General features: G+C 39.1%; 1 protein-coding gene across 2 annotated transcripts in view; it reads left to right on the top strand.

The window, feature by feature from the left end:
• The window catches only part of si:ch211-1e14.1 (UPF0606 protein KIAA1549), a 36,881-nt gene that overhangs the window by 5,308 nt on the left and 14,467 nt on the right, over window positions 1–17,106 (top strand). For both annotated transcript variants that reach the window (XM_044126062.1, XM_044126064.1), the window contains exons 3-11: window positions 6,103–8,235; window positions 8,340–8,428; window positions 9,266–9,425; window positions 9,508–9,638; window positions 10,224–10,416; window positions 10,495–10,554; window positions 10,637–10,782; window positions 15,685–15,862; window positions 15,949–16,133. In XM_044126062.1, the coding sequence (XP_043981997.1) occupies window positions 6,103–8,235; window positions 8,340–8,428; window positions 9,266–9,425; window positions 9,508–9,638; window positions 10,224–10,416; window positions 10,495–10,554; window positions 10,637–10,782; window positions 15,685–15,862; window positions 15,949–16,133 (3,275 nt within the window). The remainder of the gene's footprint in view (window positions 1–6,102; window positions 8,236–8,339; window positions 8,429–9,265; window positions 9,426–9,507; window positions 9,639–10,223; window positions 10,417–10,494; window positions 10,555–10,636; window positions 10,783–15,684; window positions 15,863–15,948; window positions 16,134–17,106) is intronic.

The raw sequence follows: 17,106 nt of genomic DNA, 5'->3' as shown, positions 1-17,106 counted from the left end.
CGTCCAAGATGGCTGCCATTAAGGACAAGTTTTGTGATATCTTAGCTTTTAATAGCTGAGATATCTACTCTTATTATTTGCACTTTTTGTAGTTGTACATTTGACTTTTTGTTACTGACTGATCACAGACTATAACTAGGAAGGAAGACTGATTCAGTAGTGTAGTAGAAGTAATAAATACTGCCATCTGCAGGTGGGAGTAAGCATCACTTAAGCGCAACAGTTTTTTACCATTTTGTGGAAAATTTGCAATAAATTCACAATTGAGCCAAAACAAAAAAAAGGGTTATCTGTGGATTTTGTGCAAATTTCTGCAACCGCAGAATCGCAAAAAGTTGAAGTGAGTGTTTTAAATGTTCCCCTAATTACTTGCATGAATTAAATTTGTGATTACAATTCTTCAGTCTGTCTGTGAAGTGTTTTTAAATTTAAAGCTCTCCTTATGATTTACTGTGAAGAAGCTAGCAGCTCAAACCGCTGTAAGCAAAAAGCAACATTTGACTGACTTAAGTTGTAAACATGTTTAATGAAAGTGCTTCTTGACCTTTGACCTTATTTAGAAATGTGTTTTGGATCTTTGAACGAGAGATCTGAGAAGCCCTGCTGAATGTTAACAGCTTTTCCAGCCTTTTTGTTCCAAGTCCAAACATATGCGACCTCGTTTTGAGCTCCTCCAGGCGAAATCATGTTGTTTTTGTCCTTTATGCGTTACAAAGCAAACAGTAAGCACTACACTTTACCCGTCTCAGACTTTTGGAGCTGAAAGCTTCCTTCCAACCGCCTGGAGGTCCTTACTGAACCCGGCAGACAAAGGGCCTGGACTCTGACCGTGGCCTGTGGGAGGATTGAGACAAAGTGCTGAGTGATGAGCGCCTCCCTGGATGCCTTCTTGTTTTCTAAAAACCTAGATTAAGATTTTATGTATTTTATGAGTTTTTTTTGTGATTCTCAGCCCAAAGTTTTGGAAATGACTGAAAAATGTTCATGGAAGTCAACTGTGGCCTGTAGTTCTGTTTGTTTCTAGTGGTCACCTCTTCCTTTTCCTCAATCAGACTCTTGTGCCTCTCTCCTCCCCTCCCCCATTTGCTGCTCCTCTCTTTCTTTAACCTCCCACCCGCCACCCATTCCCTTATCTTACAAAGCATCCCCTCAGGAAAGCAAAACAACGGTCACATGAATGTTTTATGAGGTCTGTGCCGTGCAGTCAGGTCTCCATTCCCAGGTTCATATTTGTCAAAATCAAATCAAAGATAAAGTTTGCAACTTCTTCTGACTTATCAAACCATGAAATAAAGTTCAAATTTGTCTTTTTTTCCCCCCTCCTTTCATTTGTTGAACTCTTCCATTTTTATTTCGTTCCTTTATAACTCCTATATTAACAGTTTCTTGTATATTGCTTTCGGATGAAGCTGCAGCTTGTTTTCAGTTATTCAGCAGCCTGAGTTTTAGCAGAGAGCCTGATCTCATTCGGCTCCACTGATAAAAACAATGCAATCTTTCCCATCTTAAAAGCTTCCCTGATAAACCGAATGTCAGCAGCTCAGCCGTATCTTGATTGTTGGACTCTGCTCGGCGTTGGCGGCCGCTGCCAGCTGAAAAGAGCCAGTCACGCAAGGGGGCTCGGCTGAAAACAGAACCATGTGTGGGGTTGCAGTTAGCGAGCGTTATTACTAGAGAAACACGTCCTCCTGTCTCCTTCTCCCCCAGAAATTACACAGCCATTAAACTACTTTGCTTTGCAATAAAAAGTCTGGTGAACAGAGAAAATGATATCATCAGATTTTTTCACGCATGCTCTGTCAGCGGCAGCTTGGAAACCGTGCTCAAATCTAATTTGATCTAGATTAGTTCAAAATATTATTTTCTTAAATCTCAATGTTTTATGTTATTGTAACGGAATTGCTGTTGAAAATAATTTTGATGTTGGCTTTACTTTGACCAACTCCTCCCTGAATGAACCCAGTTTCTGCAGGAGGATTCATCATGCTTTGTTTTGTTGTGGGAGTCTTTAAAACAGAAATTAGGTCATCTGCTTACAATAAAAATCCTTGTCTTATTAGGATAGTTTTAATGTGACTGGTTGTGACATTAAATGTGACATATTTAGTGTTAACCAACCCAACTCTGCTTCTCTGACTGAGGAATTTATTACGATTTTATGTCAAGGTATGCAAAAGTATAGAAAAGAGAAAACACAGAGTGGAAGATATTTTTTTTGACATTTTGTATGTATATCATTCCCCAAAGTTTCCATCCATCCATCCATCCATCCATCCATCCATCCATCCATCCATCCATCCATCCATCCATCCATCCATCCATCCATCCATCCATCCATCCATCCATCCATCCATCCATCCAGTTCTATCCATCCTCTTAACCAGGATTAGAGAACAAATGTCCCAACAATATCTAGAGAAACTCATCCATGTGTTTGTCTCTAGTCCCATCGATTACTGCAACTGAGTCTTCACAGACTAAAAAATCAGTCCTCCATCTCCAGCTGATCCAGAACGCTGCTGCTGGCATTCTGACTAAAACCAGGAAGATAGAGCACATCACCCAGTTCTACAATCCTTCCTAAGAGAGAGTATATGTTAAAACACTGTTGTTGGTTTATAAATCACTGAACAGCTTAGCACCACAATGCATTAAAGATTTGCTGTTGTTGTATCAACTTTCCAAATCTCTCAGGTCTTCTGGTTCTGGTTCTGGTTCTGCTCTGCATCCCCAGAAACAAACATGGAGAAGCAGCATTTAGCTCTATGCACCACAAATCTGGAACATACTTCCAGAAAACTGCAAAACAACTGAAACACTGAGTTCCTTTAAATACAGACTAAAACCCACCTGCTTAGACCTGCTTTTGGTTAATATATTTGATGATTATTCTTGATGATTTTGACAAAATGTGACAATGTTGCTTGTTTCATAATATTATCTTGTGAAGCACATTGAACTGCCTTATTGCTGAAATGCGCAAATTAACTTGACTTGACTCAGTGGAGGGCTCAGATGCAACATCTGGTAGCCTGTCACATTTCAGGCGTGCATTAACACTCTGCATGCCACCTATTTGGCTGAATGGAGGAACTGCCACTGCCGCTCATTGCAGATATGGATCCAGATGTTCAAAACACTTAGGAATTAATGATGATTGAAAACGAAAAGTGAGGAAAACGTTGGTTATTCACATCTGTCCAAAATTAGAAAGTTTTCCTAATGCTGCTAAGGAATCTCATTTATATACCTCACAATAAAGTGCAGTTTTTTGCACAAGTTCAGTTTTGAAAATTGGTCCTTCAGTAGTCAGTCCAGTTTTCTCTCGGAGCACCATGATTGATGGACTTACAGGTGTTTGGTTTCATGGACTGGCTTGACAATGTGCAGCCAACCAACTGGAACCCTCTCCTGTTTCAGTGAACAGGTGGTGTTGCTGTGTCGTCTCTGAGACTTCCATCATACTTTACCCACAGTAATGGCCGCCCTAATCCAGGCTGAGCACGTATGTTGCTGCTTGCTGCAATAAACTTTGACCAAGTTTTAATCATTAAAAACAGGATCAATTCTTTTTGTAGGTTGAAGTAATTAGGTATTATTCAAACATTTATTTGATTATATTTTGTAAGCTATAAATTAAAGTTTTTAAAAGACTCATAAAGTGATAATAAAGAGCAAATACTGTGCTGTTGTAGTAAACGGTCCATCCTTTCTCTGTCTGTAATTAGAGAAAGGATGTCACTGTTGTCATCCTTACTTCAGTCATTATTATCATCCATTGCCGTCCAGTAATCACAATTATCTCAACTAGGTGGCTATCTTTGTCGTCCTTTCACCCAAGCTTTGTTGTCTCAAAAAGGTGACTACTGATAAAATCCTTTGTGGCCGTTGGGGCGTTTTTTAGATGAGCTGACATTTTGGGGTCACGAGCAGCAGCTTGACCTCAGACATCAGCAAATCCTGCAGGAGTCGGACCCTTTTTGTTTAGTTTTTAAGCAGTTTTCAGCCACATAAATGGTTATAATCAATCAATTGTTAGAAACCATGTGTGTTTCTGCAACAACCATTCAACCACACATTATTTCAGTGATTAAACGTTTTGTGCTCTCTCACTTTTATGCAAATAAGCTGTTACTAGTCACATCCCCAACTTGTTATTCAAACTTTATTCACATAAAAGAGCAGCAGACAGATGCACAATGTTAAAATGATGCATCTTTGACCCTGAGTCAGACCCAGAAGCAGAAGCAGAACCTCCTGCACAACCAACAAGGAGGTGGCAGTGGTTTCTGAATGGTACGTCAAAAACAAGACAGTTGTCTTTTCCTGTAGCCAACCAGTTGACCAAACATGCTTGTCTTCCAATCATGAATGGGGTGGAGCGAAACTTGGGTTGCTAGGTGAGGGGTACTGCCTGCCGATTGTGACGTCATAATAGGGAGGTTTACAAGATGCCAAAATACGTTAACTTTTTTCTTTTTTTTAGTGCTTGAACTGTTGTTAGAATAAGTAGAAACCCAAATGGAAGTACAGAAATGTGTAAAAAAAAAAAAATTACTTTTGCATAGGTCCTCTTTAAAAGTCTGTAGAAAGATCGCGGTGCATCAGAGTAGCTTTTTCCTTCCTTTATCTTTGGTTCTTTTTAAAGCAGGTTAGCAGATGTTGTTATTGTCATTTACATGGTTTTCATTGAAGGCTAATCACTTTATTATGTGCCCTGAATGTTTTCTGTGTGTATGTACGTCTCTGGCACATTTTCTCGCTATCTGAAGACCGATGGGCATTATGGGGACTAAAGCCTGGTCATAAAGCAGTCAAGCAGTTCACCCTGTTTTTTGGGGTCAAGGGTTAGGTTTAGAGGCATGGTGTAAATTAAGTTCTGTTCAAGGTTAGGAATAAACTGCTAATGTTTTGGGTTAAGGTAAGTGTTTGGGATAGGCATAATTGTAGTAAATAAAGTGAGTAGAAGTCAATACAAAGTCCTAATATGGGTAGAAATATGAACTTGTGTGTGTATACCAATCTGTGTGCTGCTTTCAAACACTTGGCACAGCAGCAAAGCGTTTGAACAGAAACCCTGGATGTTTCCCAAGTCCTTCCAGGCGGGTTTTGCTAAAGGGGCATGCTGACTTGATTAAGGTGCCAATGTAGGTTATAATTAAGCCGGGAGTTTTCTTTAGGGAAAAGTCAGCCACTTTCTGATTGTATGAAATGATGCAGTAGAAGTTTTTATAATTTGTTCTGATGTTTTTATAGGTGATCTGCTTTCACTTGTTAGTATTAAAATATCCTCAGAGTCTATTTCCACACTACAGAGAGCAGCAGCAGACAGCAATTTAGATCTTAATGGAAACGTCAGGCAAAAATAAAAATTGTGCCTTTAAAGTCCACTATGAGCAGCCATGTTGTTGTTCAGTTTGTTTTGAAGATGTTTGTTTTGAAGATTTTCGGTACAAACAAATTCAGCATCACCACATAATCACGATAAGCTCTTTCACATAGATGGAACTGTAAAAAGGCCTATAATGTATCTCTATGAATTATTTATGATCTATTTCCTCTCACAAAGCTATTTTTAACATGTCTGTATCGGAGCAGTGTAACTGAGGCCCTTCCGAAAGGAAATTATGTTTGATTTAGTGTTAAAAGTTAAACCAGGCAACTTTCTCTCATTTTAGGTTATTTGGAATCAGGTTTCTCCTTTTCTTGTTTTTGTGATGGCCACACTAGAAGATTTACTTTGTTCTCTTTAAACGATGTTGACTGTTATTGTCCATTTTATATGTAATATAAGTTGGCAGTAGCCTTTCATTTCTCACTGTTTTAGTTATTCATTCTTTTTAATGAACATAAGCTTTGTTTTTTAAAAAGCTAACTATTTTTGGGGACCTGTTATTGATTCAGTATTGGAAAAACTTCATTGTGGAATTCAAATTTAATGTCTTTAGAGTTTTTTAAATAATTGCTGTAAATGTAAGTAAAGAACAAATGCCTCATCTGATTTTTGATGTAGGATGTTTTATTTGTGATGCTTTGATAATACTCCAGCATTCAGAGGTTTACTTTCCTCCAGACTGAAGCACTATCTGTGTTCCTCTGCAGACGAGTCTCTGTTGGACTCACACACCTCTCCTGTCGAAGTTCTTGGAGGGGTTCTAAAGACAACAAGATCATCACTGTCCGCCTTACCAGACTCACATTATACTGCCTTTAAGAATCTGGAGTCACTGGGTGCCCTGCTCTCCATCCCTGAACCTGTTTCCAAAGCAAGAACTGCTGACAGTGACCTTTTTAAATCAGGGCATGGTGCTTCTGAAAACTCTAAATCTGTAGTGCCAAGGAATGTCTATGTAGAGGAGACAGGTGTTCGAACAACTCCACCATTAAGCCCCACTGAACTTCCTCAGGGATTTGAGGCGTCGGCTGCAAGCTCCACTGAAAAAAGGGGGGTTAGGACTAATCCTCACAAACAGGAATATAATTTTTCTCTATATTCCAAGCGATGGAAGCAACTCCTCCAGTCTAATGTGTCTCTGACAACCTTAAATCCTTCTGCTTTGAGAAACTCAACATTTCATCAAGGTCTTGATCATGAAGAAGAAACAACTTCAAGCCAGGTGCAGAATGAGACATTAAAACAAATGCAGTCAATCGTGACCTCAGTGGCCAACCAACCTCTTGAACCTCCTGAACTGGCTTTGTCTGAGTCTGCAAGTCAAAAGGTTGCTTCAAGCCACCAGATAGTGCAGAACAAATCTGAACGGAACATGAACACACTATCTAGCTTAGATGAGATCATGGCTCCTGGCTACCATGTGCCTTTCATCACCCCCCAATCCTCGTTGGTTTTTTCTGACCATAACCAGGTGCCTTCGGAGGACTTCTACCCTACCAACACCATGAATGTGGACTGGGGTTCTGGAGACTACTTGGAAACAATGTCCTTCTTCAACACGGATAATGATGATTACTCTCTGGTTACTAAGGTTCTCTCAGACCCATACTATATGGAGGACGACACGGAGCTGTACGACACATCCTTTCCTTCCAGAGTGGGCATATCGCTCTCCTCCAGGCACCCTGGTTATGTCTCATCTTCTTCCAGCCTCATGACGCCACACCTCACCGTTCCTCCACATCAATCCATTTATCCATCCTCCCTTTCTACAAAGGCTTCCAATTTACTGCAGCCGACTGATGTAGCTGGAACAGATGCACCTGACGTATCAGACATCGACTGGGGAGATGCCTTCACAATTCGACCAACAGATGTCCTCTTGCCTGACATGAACAGCTTAGAGTATTACACCACTCAACTGACGAAGGACAGCAATGCTTCAGAAACTAGAGCAGAGTACAGGCAGAATATCACTGAGATATCCCTCAATGCTACAATGGCTCCACCCTCCACAGATGTCACCACTGATGGTAATCTGACAGAGGGTGAGTCCTCCAGCGATCTGTCCGGGTTTGGGCCTCATTATGAATCAACTACAATAGTTACCACAGAGATCGCTCCCCAGCTGAGCAATGCTTCCGAGTCTTTTCTTGAGCCTTCCATCGTCCCAACCTACGTCTTAGATTCCTCTTCCTCTGTAGGGGGTGGTCCAGTTTCCACCACAGGCTGGTTTACACATACGCTCACCGTTGATATTGACTCTTCTTTAGCAGAAGTTTTACATCCAAGTGCAACATCTCTGCTACCAGAAGATTTAGCGTCATCTTCTTCTCTGACGGATGTCCATTGGTTTGTTACAGAATCATTTGATGATGGTCCTACACTCATTACTCCCATCATAACTGCAACTGTAGCCTTCTCTCCTGAACCCCCTGAAAACACCACTACCATTGCAACTGACCTAATGTCCCAAGACTCATTTGCAACTGAACAAACCGACGATATGACTCTAGTTTCAAATGAATCCATGTCTTACAATGTTACGCTGGTTCCTCCGGTTATGTTTGGTGATCAGAGCGTGACGGAAGACGGAGCGGATAACCTAACCACAATGGCCACAAACCCAACAAGCAGTGAAGTTATTACTGCTGGGGCAACCACAAATCCAGCTGCCACAAATACCCCTCATCAGGCAACAACTGGATCTTCTGCCACCGCTGAAACCTCAACTAGTGTTAGCATCACCACTTCTGCCAGCAAAACAACCACAGCTCCATCAACTACATCAAGGCAGTACCTCTGCAAAGTTGACCACCCTGCATATTTAACAGATACTGGTAAGTCTGAAGTCTGTTTTCACCCTAGCTGTTATTAATGTGTAAAGTTTGAATAAATATCCATATATGAGAAACTACAACCTCGAATTTCTGCTTTGTGCAAGGTTTCCCATCTGGGGTGACTGTTGGATTTGCCAAATCTCAAGTGAAAGACATTCTGAAAGTGGAATTTAACAAGTCAGTGGAGCTGCAGGTAAAATTGTTATCTGTCATTATAAAAAGAGCAAATAGCGACTTTGCAAGAACTACATTCAAAAACACTTTTGTTTTTGAGCCAATTTTTAGGTGTACATTTTCCACAGTATTGGTTCAGATTCCACAAACTAGTGGTGAATAAAAATAAAAAATATCAATATATCAAGTGAAGACAGTAAATAGTTATAGCCAAACAAAGTGGTAAATGACAAGTCGATAAACAAGTCTACTTCATTCCATCATGTAGACATTTTTTAAACCATTGAAGTGTGGGAGGTAGCATTTTGGGCCAAGAGCTCATTTTTATTTACATTGCCACCATTAAGCAGATTTAGAGTGTTTGAATTTTCTTTTTATTCAACTCCACCCAATGGGCTCAACCTCAAGATATAATATTTGGAGTCAAGTGGCAATTTGAACTTTAATATGGTTTGAACTTCCCCTTGGATCCATTGTAAGTAAGATTTTAAGACTGGGCAATCACAGGAAATATGCAAATAGTTACCAATTTGTTTGCAGTCACTCCAACATAAATCAGTTTTAGTTTTTTTTTTTTTTTTCCATTGTTAGCTGTAAAAAAATCTCCTTTCCAACTCAGATCCTTTATAATTTTATGACCTCTTACTGCAAACCGCTTCCCATTTTATATCTTTGATAATTGTATTTGCTTCCAACTCCCATTTTCCCTTCATATCCTGGTAATCATCTGACAAATATGGTTGTATGTGTTTATAAATATTCAGTATTATTGACTTTCATCTGATATTAACCTAAAAAGAGGTAAATACCTTTTCTCATCACTGTAAGTGATTCTCTTTTTATATTTATTGTAAAGGTTGTTAGCCCTCCTCCACAGTTCGTCTTCCGAGTGGTGTCAGGTCCAGTTGTGTACACAGCCATATCTGTCATCAACGCTCTGCAAAGGTCCGCCCGGCGCTTCCTGTATGTGTCCCCTAACCAAACGACACCAGACCGGAAGTACCAAGTCCACACAGGTGCATTTTCATCTCCTTAAATCTTCTTATGAAGCTGCCGCAGACGTTTTATCTGAGTGTCTCGGTGACTCCTGTGCTGCAGTGTTGCAGTTTGTCCCGGGTCATGTTGACATGCGATACTGCAGCTTCTTTGAGAGCGTGGAGAAAGGTTTGATCTTGGCTTTTGCAGAAGTACAGCGTCGGTCGAAGGAATCAACTAACTTCACCATCCATGTGAGTGATCATTTAGGTTAGAACTTTATGAAGGTTCACAACTGTCTGTTAAACCTTCTGGAGAAAATTTAGCTTTATGATCTTTTTTTGTATTGATTGTTAATTTTAAAGTGGTGAGACTCAATAAAAAATAATAATCAAGTTAGTTGCAATTTCTATTTCAACACACTGCCACGTTGAGCAGGGCAATTGTAGATTATTATTACTAAGTGTGATTGAATATTAGTCTATCAGAAGTTTCAGGCACAGTGACACTGATTCAAAGCCATTTTATCAAGACACTTATTCTATTTTAAATGATTATTTTTCACTGTTTCTGGGTATTTTAAATTAGTGAATCAGTTCTCAGCTGTGTTTTTTGTGTATTGACTGGCTCTCTTTATTAATCGGTGCTCATAATAACTGAGTTATGAAGGTCTTGATGCTCAATTCAGATTTTTTGCTGAAATCTGATTATTTTTTTGCATAGTTGTTCATGTTACTAAACTAATGCAACCGCAGTCAGACTGATGTGTGAACAGTTTATGACTATTAAAACGAACCGATTGCATAGAAAGATAACATAGATATTGTTGCTTGTTTCAGATTCTAAACATCACCACGGCTACAAACAGATATGGGGAACAACAGATGATGAAGCAGCCAGTAGACATTATCTTCACTGTCAGTGGTTCTCGGGGTTATCTTATGGGGTCGAAGGTCAGCAACGCACTAATGAAGCTCACAATGGTAGAGTTTAGCTACTACATTGGTTTCCCTGTGCTGCAGATTGCAGAGCGTGAGTACTAAAATGTGGAAAAATAATTCTGCTTTCATTCCCCGCTGGATCATTAATGCTTACTTCTTTTTCCTTCAGCTTTCCATTATCCAGAGCTGAACACCAGTCAGCTGCTTCGCTCCTCCTGGGTTAGAACAGGTACAACGGTTCCAGTTTCTGCTCCAGTCAATAAACTGAAAACAATCATGATTGAAATGACTTACGTTTGGTGTATTTATAGTTCTCCTGGGTGTTCTGGACAAGAAAATGAGCGAACGGACCTTTCAAGCCAACATGGAGCGCAGAGTGGCCTTGTTGCTCGGGGAAGTAATGGGACAAATCAGACGGGTCAAAAGAGCAACCACTGTTGGCAACAGCAGCGTACAGGTAGCGCATCTTTGCACTCATTCAAAACGTTAGAGGAAAAAACATGAGCTTAAATCTGCTGTAACTTTCTGTATTTGTAGTTTTTTAATCAGAAAATCTAGAAACAACAAACAATATGTAATAGGTTTCACCAACAAAACTCCTGACAGCAGTTACACTTTATAACTTGTATAAAGTCACAAAAAAAGTCCTCTAAAAGCTGTAAGTAACTCATTTTATTAATATTGTGCAGACGTCTAGTTGTTCTTAAATGATGGGAGAACAAAAACTCACTGGCCTAGATTAAACCATAGTGTTCTCCAGTTTGGGATTATTGCACAGTGATGACGCTCTGCCAGAGATTTAAAATCGTATAAAAATCAAAGGAAGTTTGTAACATTAGCAGGTTTTATTATTTAAATGTTGTGCAATATGTCCCATTTGAGGATAAATCACAAATGGAGCAGCAGCTTGTTTACTAACTTCAAATCTTAAAGTATGTGAAGTTGACTATTTTTTTTTTAGATTTGTATCATATTATAATGTTATTCTCCAAAAACAAACCCAGAGTGTTACTTAGATTTTTTTATGGCACTTTATTATGATATTAGATGATATTATGTGCCTGGTAAATTCATAATGCCCCTTTAATGATCCAAGAGCACTGTGGTTGAGTTTAATTGTGCCTCAGAACAGAAATAATTTTAAATTCTAAAGTTTACAATAACTGGGCAGTTGTAAAAGAAATGTCAGCTATTCAATCTGAAATCAATCAGAAATCATCACCAGATGAGTCTAAACTCAAGTAAATGTATTAAAAATTAACAAATCAGAAATGCTTGGCACTCTCTCCAACAAAACAAAAAGCAAAGAAAACCTCCACCTAAGAGTTTAAGGTAAATGAAGACGTACTACCTCCATACCAGGGGATTTTTCTGGGGTAAACGTCTGTCTGGTTCTCTGTTTTCACCCCAGTAGATGCAGTGGAAACTAATGGGGGTAAATAGTTGCCCCAGAAAGCAGCTCTGGTTCCTGGAAACAGATCCTGCAGTTGAAACACACATTTATTCCACACTAAACCAAACCATGGGCACACACACGCACACCCACACACACACACCCCCTCACACACACAAACTCTCACACACACATCAACTCTGCAACTGCATGCCTAAGCTAACAGAACCTTCCTAAATATTTTAGATTCATGCCTCTGTTTACTTTTAATGTCTTTATAAACGGTAGAGACTCAGTGCTGGGATGGACTACAGACTCATTATGTGAGTTGCAGTAACCAGTGAAAACCTTACTGCTTTACTAATCAAGCTTCATCTTTTGTGGGTCCCCTCTGCACCTGCTCATCTCATCTCCAAAGGGGGCAGGATGTGGCTTTTTTCTCCATGGCAACAGCATCCCATTTACCCAGGAGACGAGCCACTTAACAACCTCCACCTAACGGGGTTCAGATTTCTGTCGCTTTTCCTCAATTTTTCACTCGCCGGCTGGGGAGAGCCACAGACCTGCTAACAGCAGATCAATTATTCATTTGGTCCCTTTCTCAGTCTGGATCCTTCGGTTCAGATGATTAAGAGTTGTCTATTTTGGTAAAGTAGCTGCACTAAAGTTTTACACAGAGCAAAGTCTTTCATTCAAAGACATGAACTTAGAATGAGTGAATGCCACATACGGAGATAAAAGTGACGTGTTATGAGGAATATTTTTATTTGACTTTATAAAATCTGCGTTCATAATGTGGATGTCGGAGTAATAATTTCAAACATTCTGCTTCAGAAATGATCCTAATTCAATCAATTTAAATATATTTAATTGATATTGTTCTGAACTTGTCTGACCATCCACACAGTCCAGATCATCCACTGCTGGCCTGTGTGTAAAGCTGACCGTCTCTTAGTGTTTTTTTGCACACTAATTCACATCCTGTGTGTCAGACAGATGCCCTGATCTACCATGACAGAATAGGCGTAGTGTTGTCACCCATGAAAATACCTGATGAGGCTTTCTGAGCAGATAAAAGAGGAGACTAGAGGGGGGCGGCGGGGCAATAATACACACATTCATGCTGACCTCTTTCCACTCTAGTAACTGTGCATGAACTAGAACTGACTCTGCATGAGGTCGCCTGCCCAGACACGACCTGAGCATTAGGCTTTCCTGTTCCACAGACAGCAGCAGAGCCTGAGGGCACCGAGCGGGAGAATCTCAAACACACACACACACGCACACACACACACAATAATAAAGTGGGGACCATTTAAACAGTGGCCGGTCTAATCAGATTCGTATTTGCCCCCGAGGCAACTTCTGTTGATGGCAAGTATAGATAAATATTTAATGCATTTTTCAAAGTTATCACCTTTACCACCAATAAATCTTTTACATCACCATGGAGGAATGTTGAGACACCTTTATTGAAGAAATGTTTTAATTCAACCACATGATGGCTGTATGAACAGCCAGTCAAAGGTCATGCGACATCATCATGGGTCAGCAGCCAAATTTGCTCAGACTTAAGGTTACAAACTGACCGCCCAACAGTTTCCTGAGTTGCTTTAATGATGTTGAGTTGTTCTGGTCCTAAAGCAGCAAAGCAGCACCAGATCACCACACCACCACCACCATGTTTGACCATAAGTTAAATGTTGTTTTTTTATGAAATACTCTTAGTTTTACACCAGATGGAACTGGACACACATCTTGCAAAAAGTTTGACTTTTGTCAGTCAGCAGAATATTTTTCCAAAGGTCTTGCTTAATCTGATTTAATCCGTGAGCTTCAGATGTTGTTCAGGGTTCTCCTGTCACCTCCTGGAGGAATTATCGATGCACTGGGAATAATTTTATTCTTTATTCTCATAGTAACATTTTTTTAGCTTAATACTTTGTTGTAATTTATCTAGGTCTGGCACTAAAGTTTTGCACAGAGCAAAGTTGTTTTGGAGAATTGTTTAACGAAATCATCATTTAAAAATGTGTTAAAGTATTTGAGTTGTTTTATTTAAAACAAATGACATTGAACATTTAAGTGTGCCAGAAGAAAAACTAAAGAAATGTGATATTATATATCATGAACTGCTATCTTCAATTTAAGTTAGTTCAAAAATACTTTATTAATCCCAAAGGGAAATTTAAATACTGCAACTGATATAATCCAAGAATCATCAAAGTGCTGTGTTGTGGGCAGAGAGGATCTCCAGTAGCAGTTGGTCTTGCAACCAATCTGAAGAAGCCTCTGATTGAAGACTTTGCTATTTGACAGCCTCATGACATGCTAACAGTTCAGCATCCCAGCAGCAGAGACAATATTCCACAGTAACATGTCCTGAATGACTCCACCAGTTGTTGTCTGGCACTGCTAATCCACCTCCTTTGCTTTTACTGCATCTCTTTAAATCTCTGTCTGGCCGTACGGTTAGAAAGCCGGACAAAGTCGATCCTTGCCCATTGTGATCGATCGATGAGATGGTACATTATATAATCTTGGACTTTGTGCAACAGCAGTAAATGTATTAAACCATTTTAAAAAAATAATATTTGTCCAGTCATAAAATAAAGATTACAGTTCAGTTTGCTCAAACTTTCCTTTGAGGGTTCATAGCATCCTGCTAACTATGCTGTTTCCAAATCTTTTGAGTTTTACTTTCTGCCTTCAAATGAATTCTCGACTCCTCAGAGTTGCTGTGTTTCACTGACAGAGAGGCACTGCCTTCTTCATTATAAAATCATTCTTTCCCACAGCAGTTATGACACATTGCTCGTTAGGATCTTATCAGATATTCCATTCTTAATTTAGAGAGCAGGCTGCGTCCCTGAATAGCTCATTTGCTTCTGGAAGCTCTTCTTTCCAGCTGCTTGTGTTTGAAAGTGGAAATATCTATAACACAACAAATTCTAACGTCCTAATTACAGCGTAGGGTTGGTGGTGAAGCTCAGTGTGGTGTACACTGATACTTAAAGCTTAAAATAACTACAGATAAGAAGAAATATGGAAACATTTGAGGGAAAAGATAAAACATTTAATGAGGTAATTACTGAAACTAAGTGAAAGGATAACTATGTCATGATGAGTGGTGATCGGTTAGAATAGAAACCAGACAATTATACTCTATTTAATAACGTCCCTTTTCCTTAAGTTGCTATTTATTTTCTTGCAATCCAGCTAAAAGTATGTCAAAACCCATCTGACGTGGTTCCAAACTTAAGGTAGGAAGTACAGTTTAGGAAACATCAACTCTTCTCACAACATGAAGAAGATAAAGAAACAATAGGGAGACATTTGTAAACTTACACAGTCAAAAATTAACAGCAATAATTTGGGTTATTTAGACTGTTGTAAGAGCACAAAATGAGGGTTCATTTTTCAAAATCATATTTTCATTGTGTTGTTTGTTTATTTGCAAATGTTTAACTTCAAATTGAATATTTAATTTCTAAGCTAATTTTTTAAATTTGAATCAAATATTGAAACGTAATCAATTGCAAATTTATTGACGGAATCTGACTTGATGTTGAGTTTTTATTGTTGATTCTATGTTGCAATGTGTTTTTGTGTTTGATTTGATGTAAAGCACTTTGAAATGCCTTGCTGCTGAAATGTGCTATACAAATAAAGTTTGATTGATTTGATTGATTCATTTAGCAAGCTAACAATTTAGCTTAAAAGTTATAATTAGGTCTGAGATAGGTATTTAGCTCCAAATTAAATATTTTGTTATCAAGCTATTTAGCTCTAAAATGGATTTTTAGCTTTAATATAACTGAATATTTAGTACAAAGCTACATATTCAGTTAACATTAGCAAGCTAATATGCAAATTCACTTGCAGGCTTTTATTAGAACAAAAACACATTTAATATAAGTCCACGTTTTTCTTGAGTCGACGCTGAAATCGCTGCATGTCTGTCAGGTTTTGAGTGTGAGCCGGCTGGAGGGTGCCGACAATCCAGCAGAGATGGTGTATTTTGTGGAGGGTCATAATGGTCAGAGGATGCCTGCTGTCCAAACCGCCGGCCTGCTGAACAGCCTGGATGTTCAGAGGGCCGCCATTGTCCTGGGCTACCGTGTGCAGGGCGTTCTGGCTCAGCGTGAGTATCCTCTCTGGGCCAGATTACTGCGGCTGTTGTTAAAGCGCCATGTGTCATCCTGTCGCTCTGCTGGTGTTTGCTTCCAGCGGTAGAGAAAATGGCGTCCTCTCCCTCCGACTCAGAGAACAGCAACATGTGGATCGTCATCGGCGTGGTGGTTCCGCTGCTCGTCGTCGTCGTCATCATCTCCATCCTCTACTGGAAGCTCTGCCGGACGGACAAGCTGGAGTTCCAGCCGGACGCCATGACAACCATCCAGCAGAGGCAGAAGGTACATCCAACATCCATCCATCCATCCATCCATCTATACATCCATCCAGACATCCAACATATATCCATTTGTCTATGATCCATCCACCTGATCCATCCATAGATGTTGGATGGATGGATATTGGATGAATGCATCCAACATCCATCCGTCCATCCATCTTGTAAAACTGACCCAGTCTGGATGATGGATATTCTACTAATAATGCTGAAACTGGATCAATAATATTATTTTAATGATGTTCTTACTAATGCAGCCAAGTTGTTGCTGCTTTTCCGTTGTTTCCTTTTTTTCTAACAAGTTTGTTTGTGTTTCATTTGGATTGAATAAATTACATTAGTAATGGGGAAAAGCTTTTAATTATAAACCATGCTTTATTTTTTTACGTTGGAAATGATTTGATTCAGGGTAAACCTTTAATTTGAGCCACGGAAAGTTATCCAGTGCCTGAAGAAGATAAAGCCTGAAAGAAATGTGACTAATGGTCTCTTGAAGGAGCTGCTGATTAATTAGCTCTATCTGTCTTTGTAATGAATATGCTGCAGGAGCAGTGCTCTAATAATTTTATTATGGAGAATTATTACTTCTCCTCATGTTACTCTAAAAGGCAAATTACTTTTGCTGGTATTTATTTCTTTTCAGATTAATTTTCCTATTTCCTTATTTTCATCTGTAACAATTTGGATCAGTTTTCTCCATCTTGTTCTTCAACAAGGACGTGTAAAAGTATCACATTTTATTATTATTATTTCTTCCAGTCCCTTATACTCAATGTCATAATATCAAAAATAATTTGATATTTTTGATATCAAATTATCAAATTATTGATAATTATACTCAATGTCCCTTGAGTATAAGGGACATTGAGTCCCTTATACTCAATGTCATAATATCAAAAATAACCATAAAAAAAGAAATTTAAAAATTGTTTTCCTGCCTAGTTTATAACATAATTTTGGTCAAAAGCTCCTTTGTT

The sequence above is a fragment of the Gambusia affinis genome, linkage group LG08 (genome assembly GCF_019740435.1).
Source record: "Gambusia affinis linkage group LG08, SWU_Gaff_1.0, whole genome shotgun sequence".
NCBI lineage: Eukaryota > Metazoa > Chordata > Actinopteri > Cyprinodontiformes > Poeciliidae > Gambusia > Gambusia affinis.
Note: the sequence above shows the minus strand (reverse complement) of the source record. Positions and strands in the feature narration are given on the sequence as shown.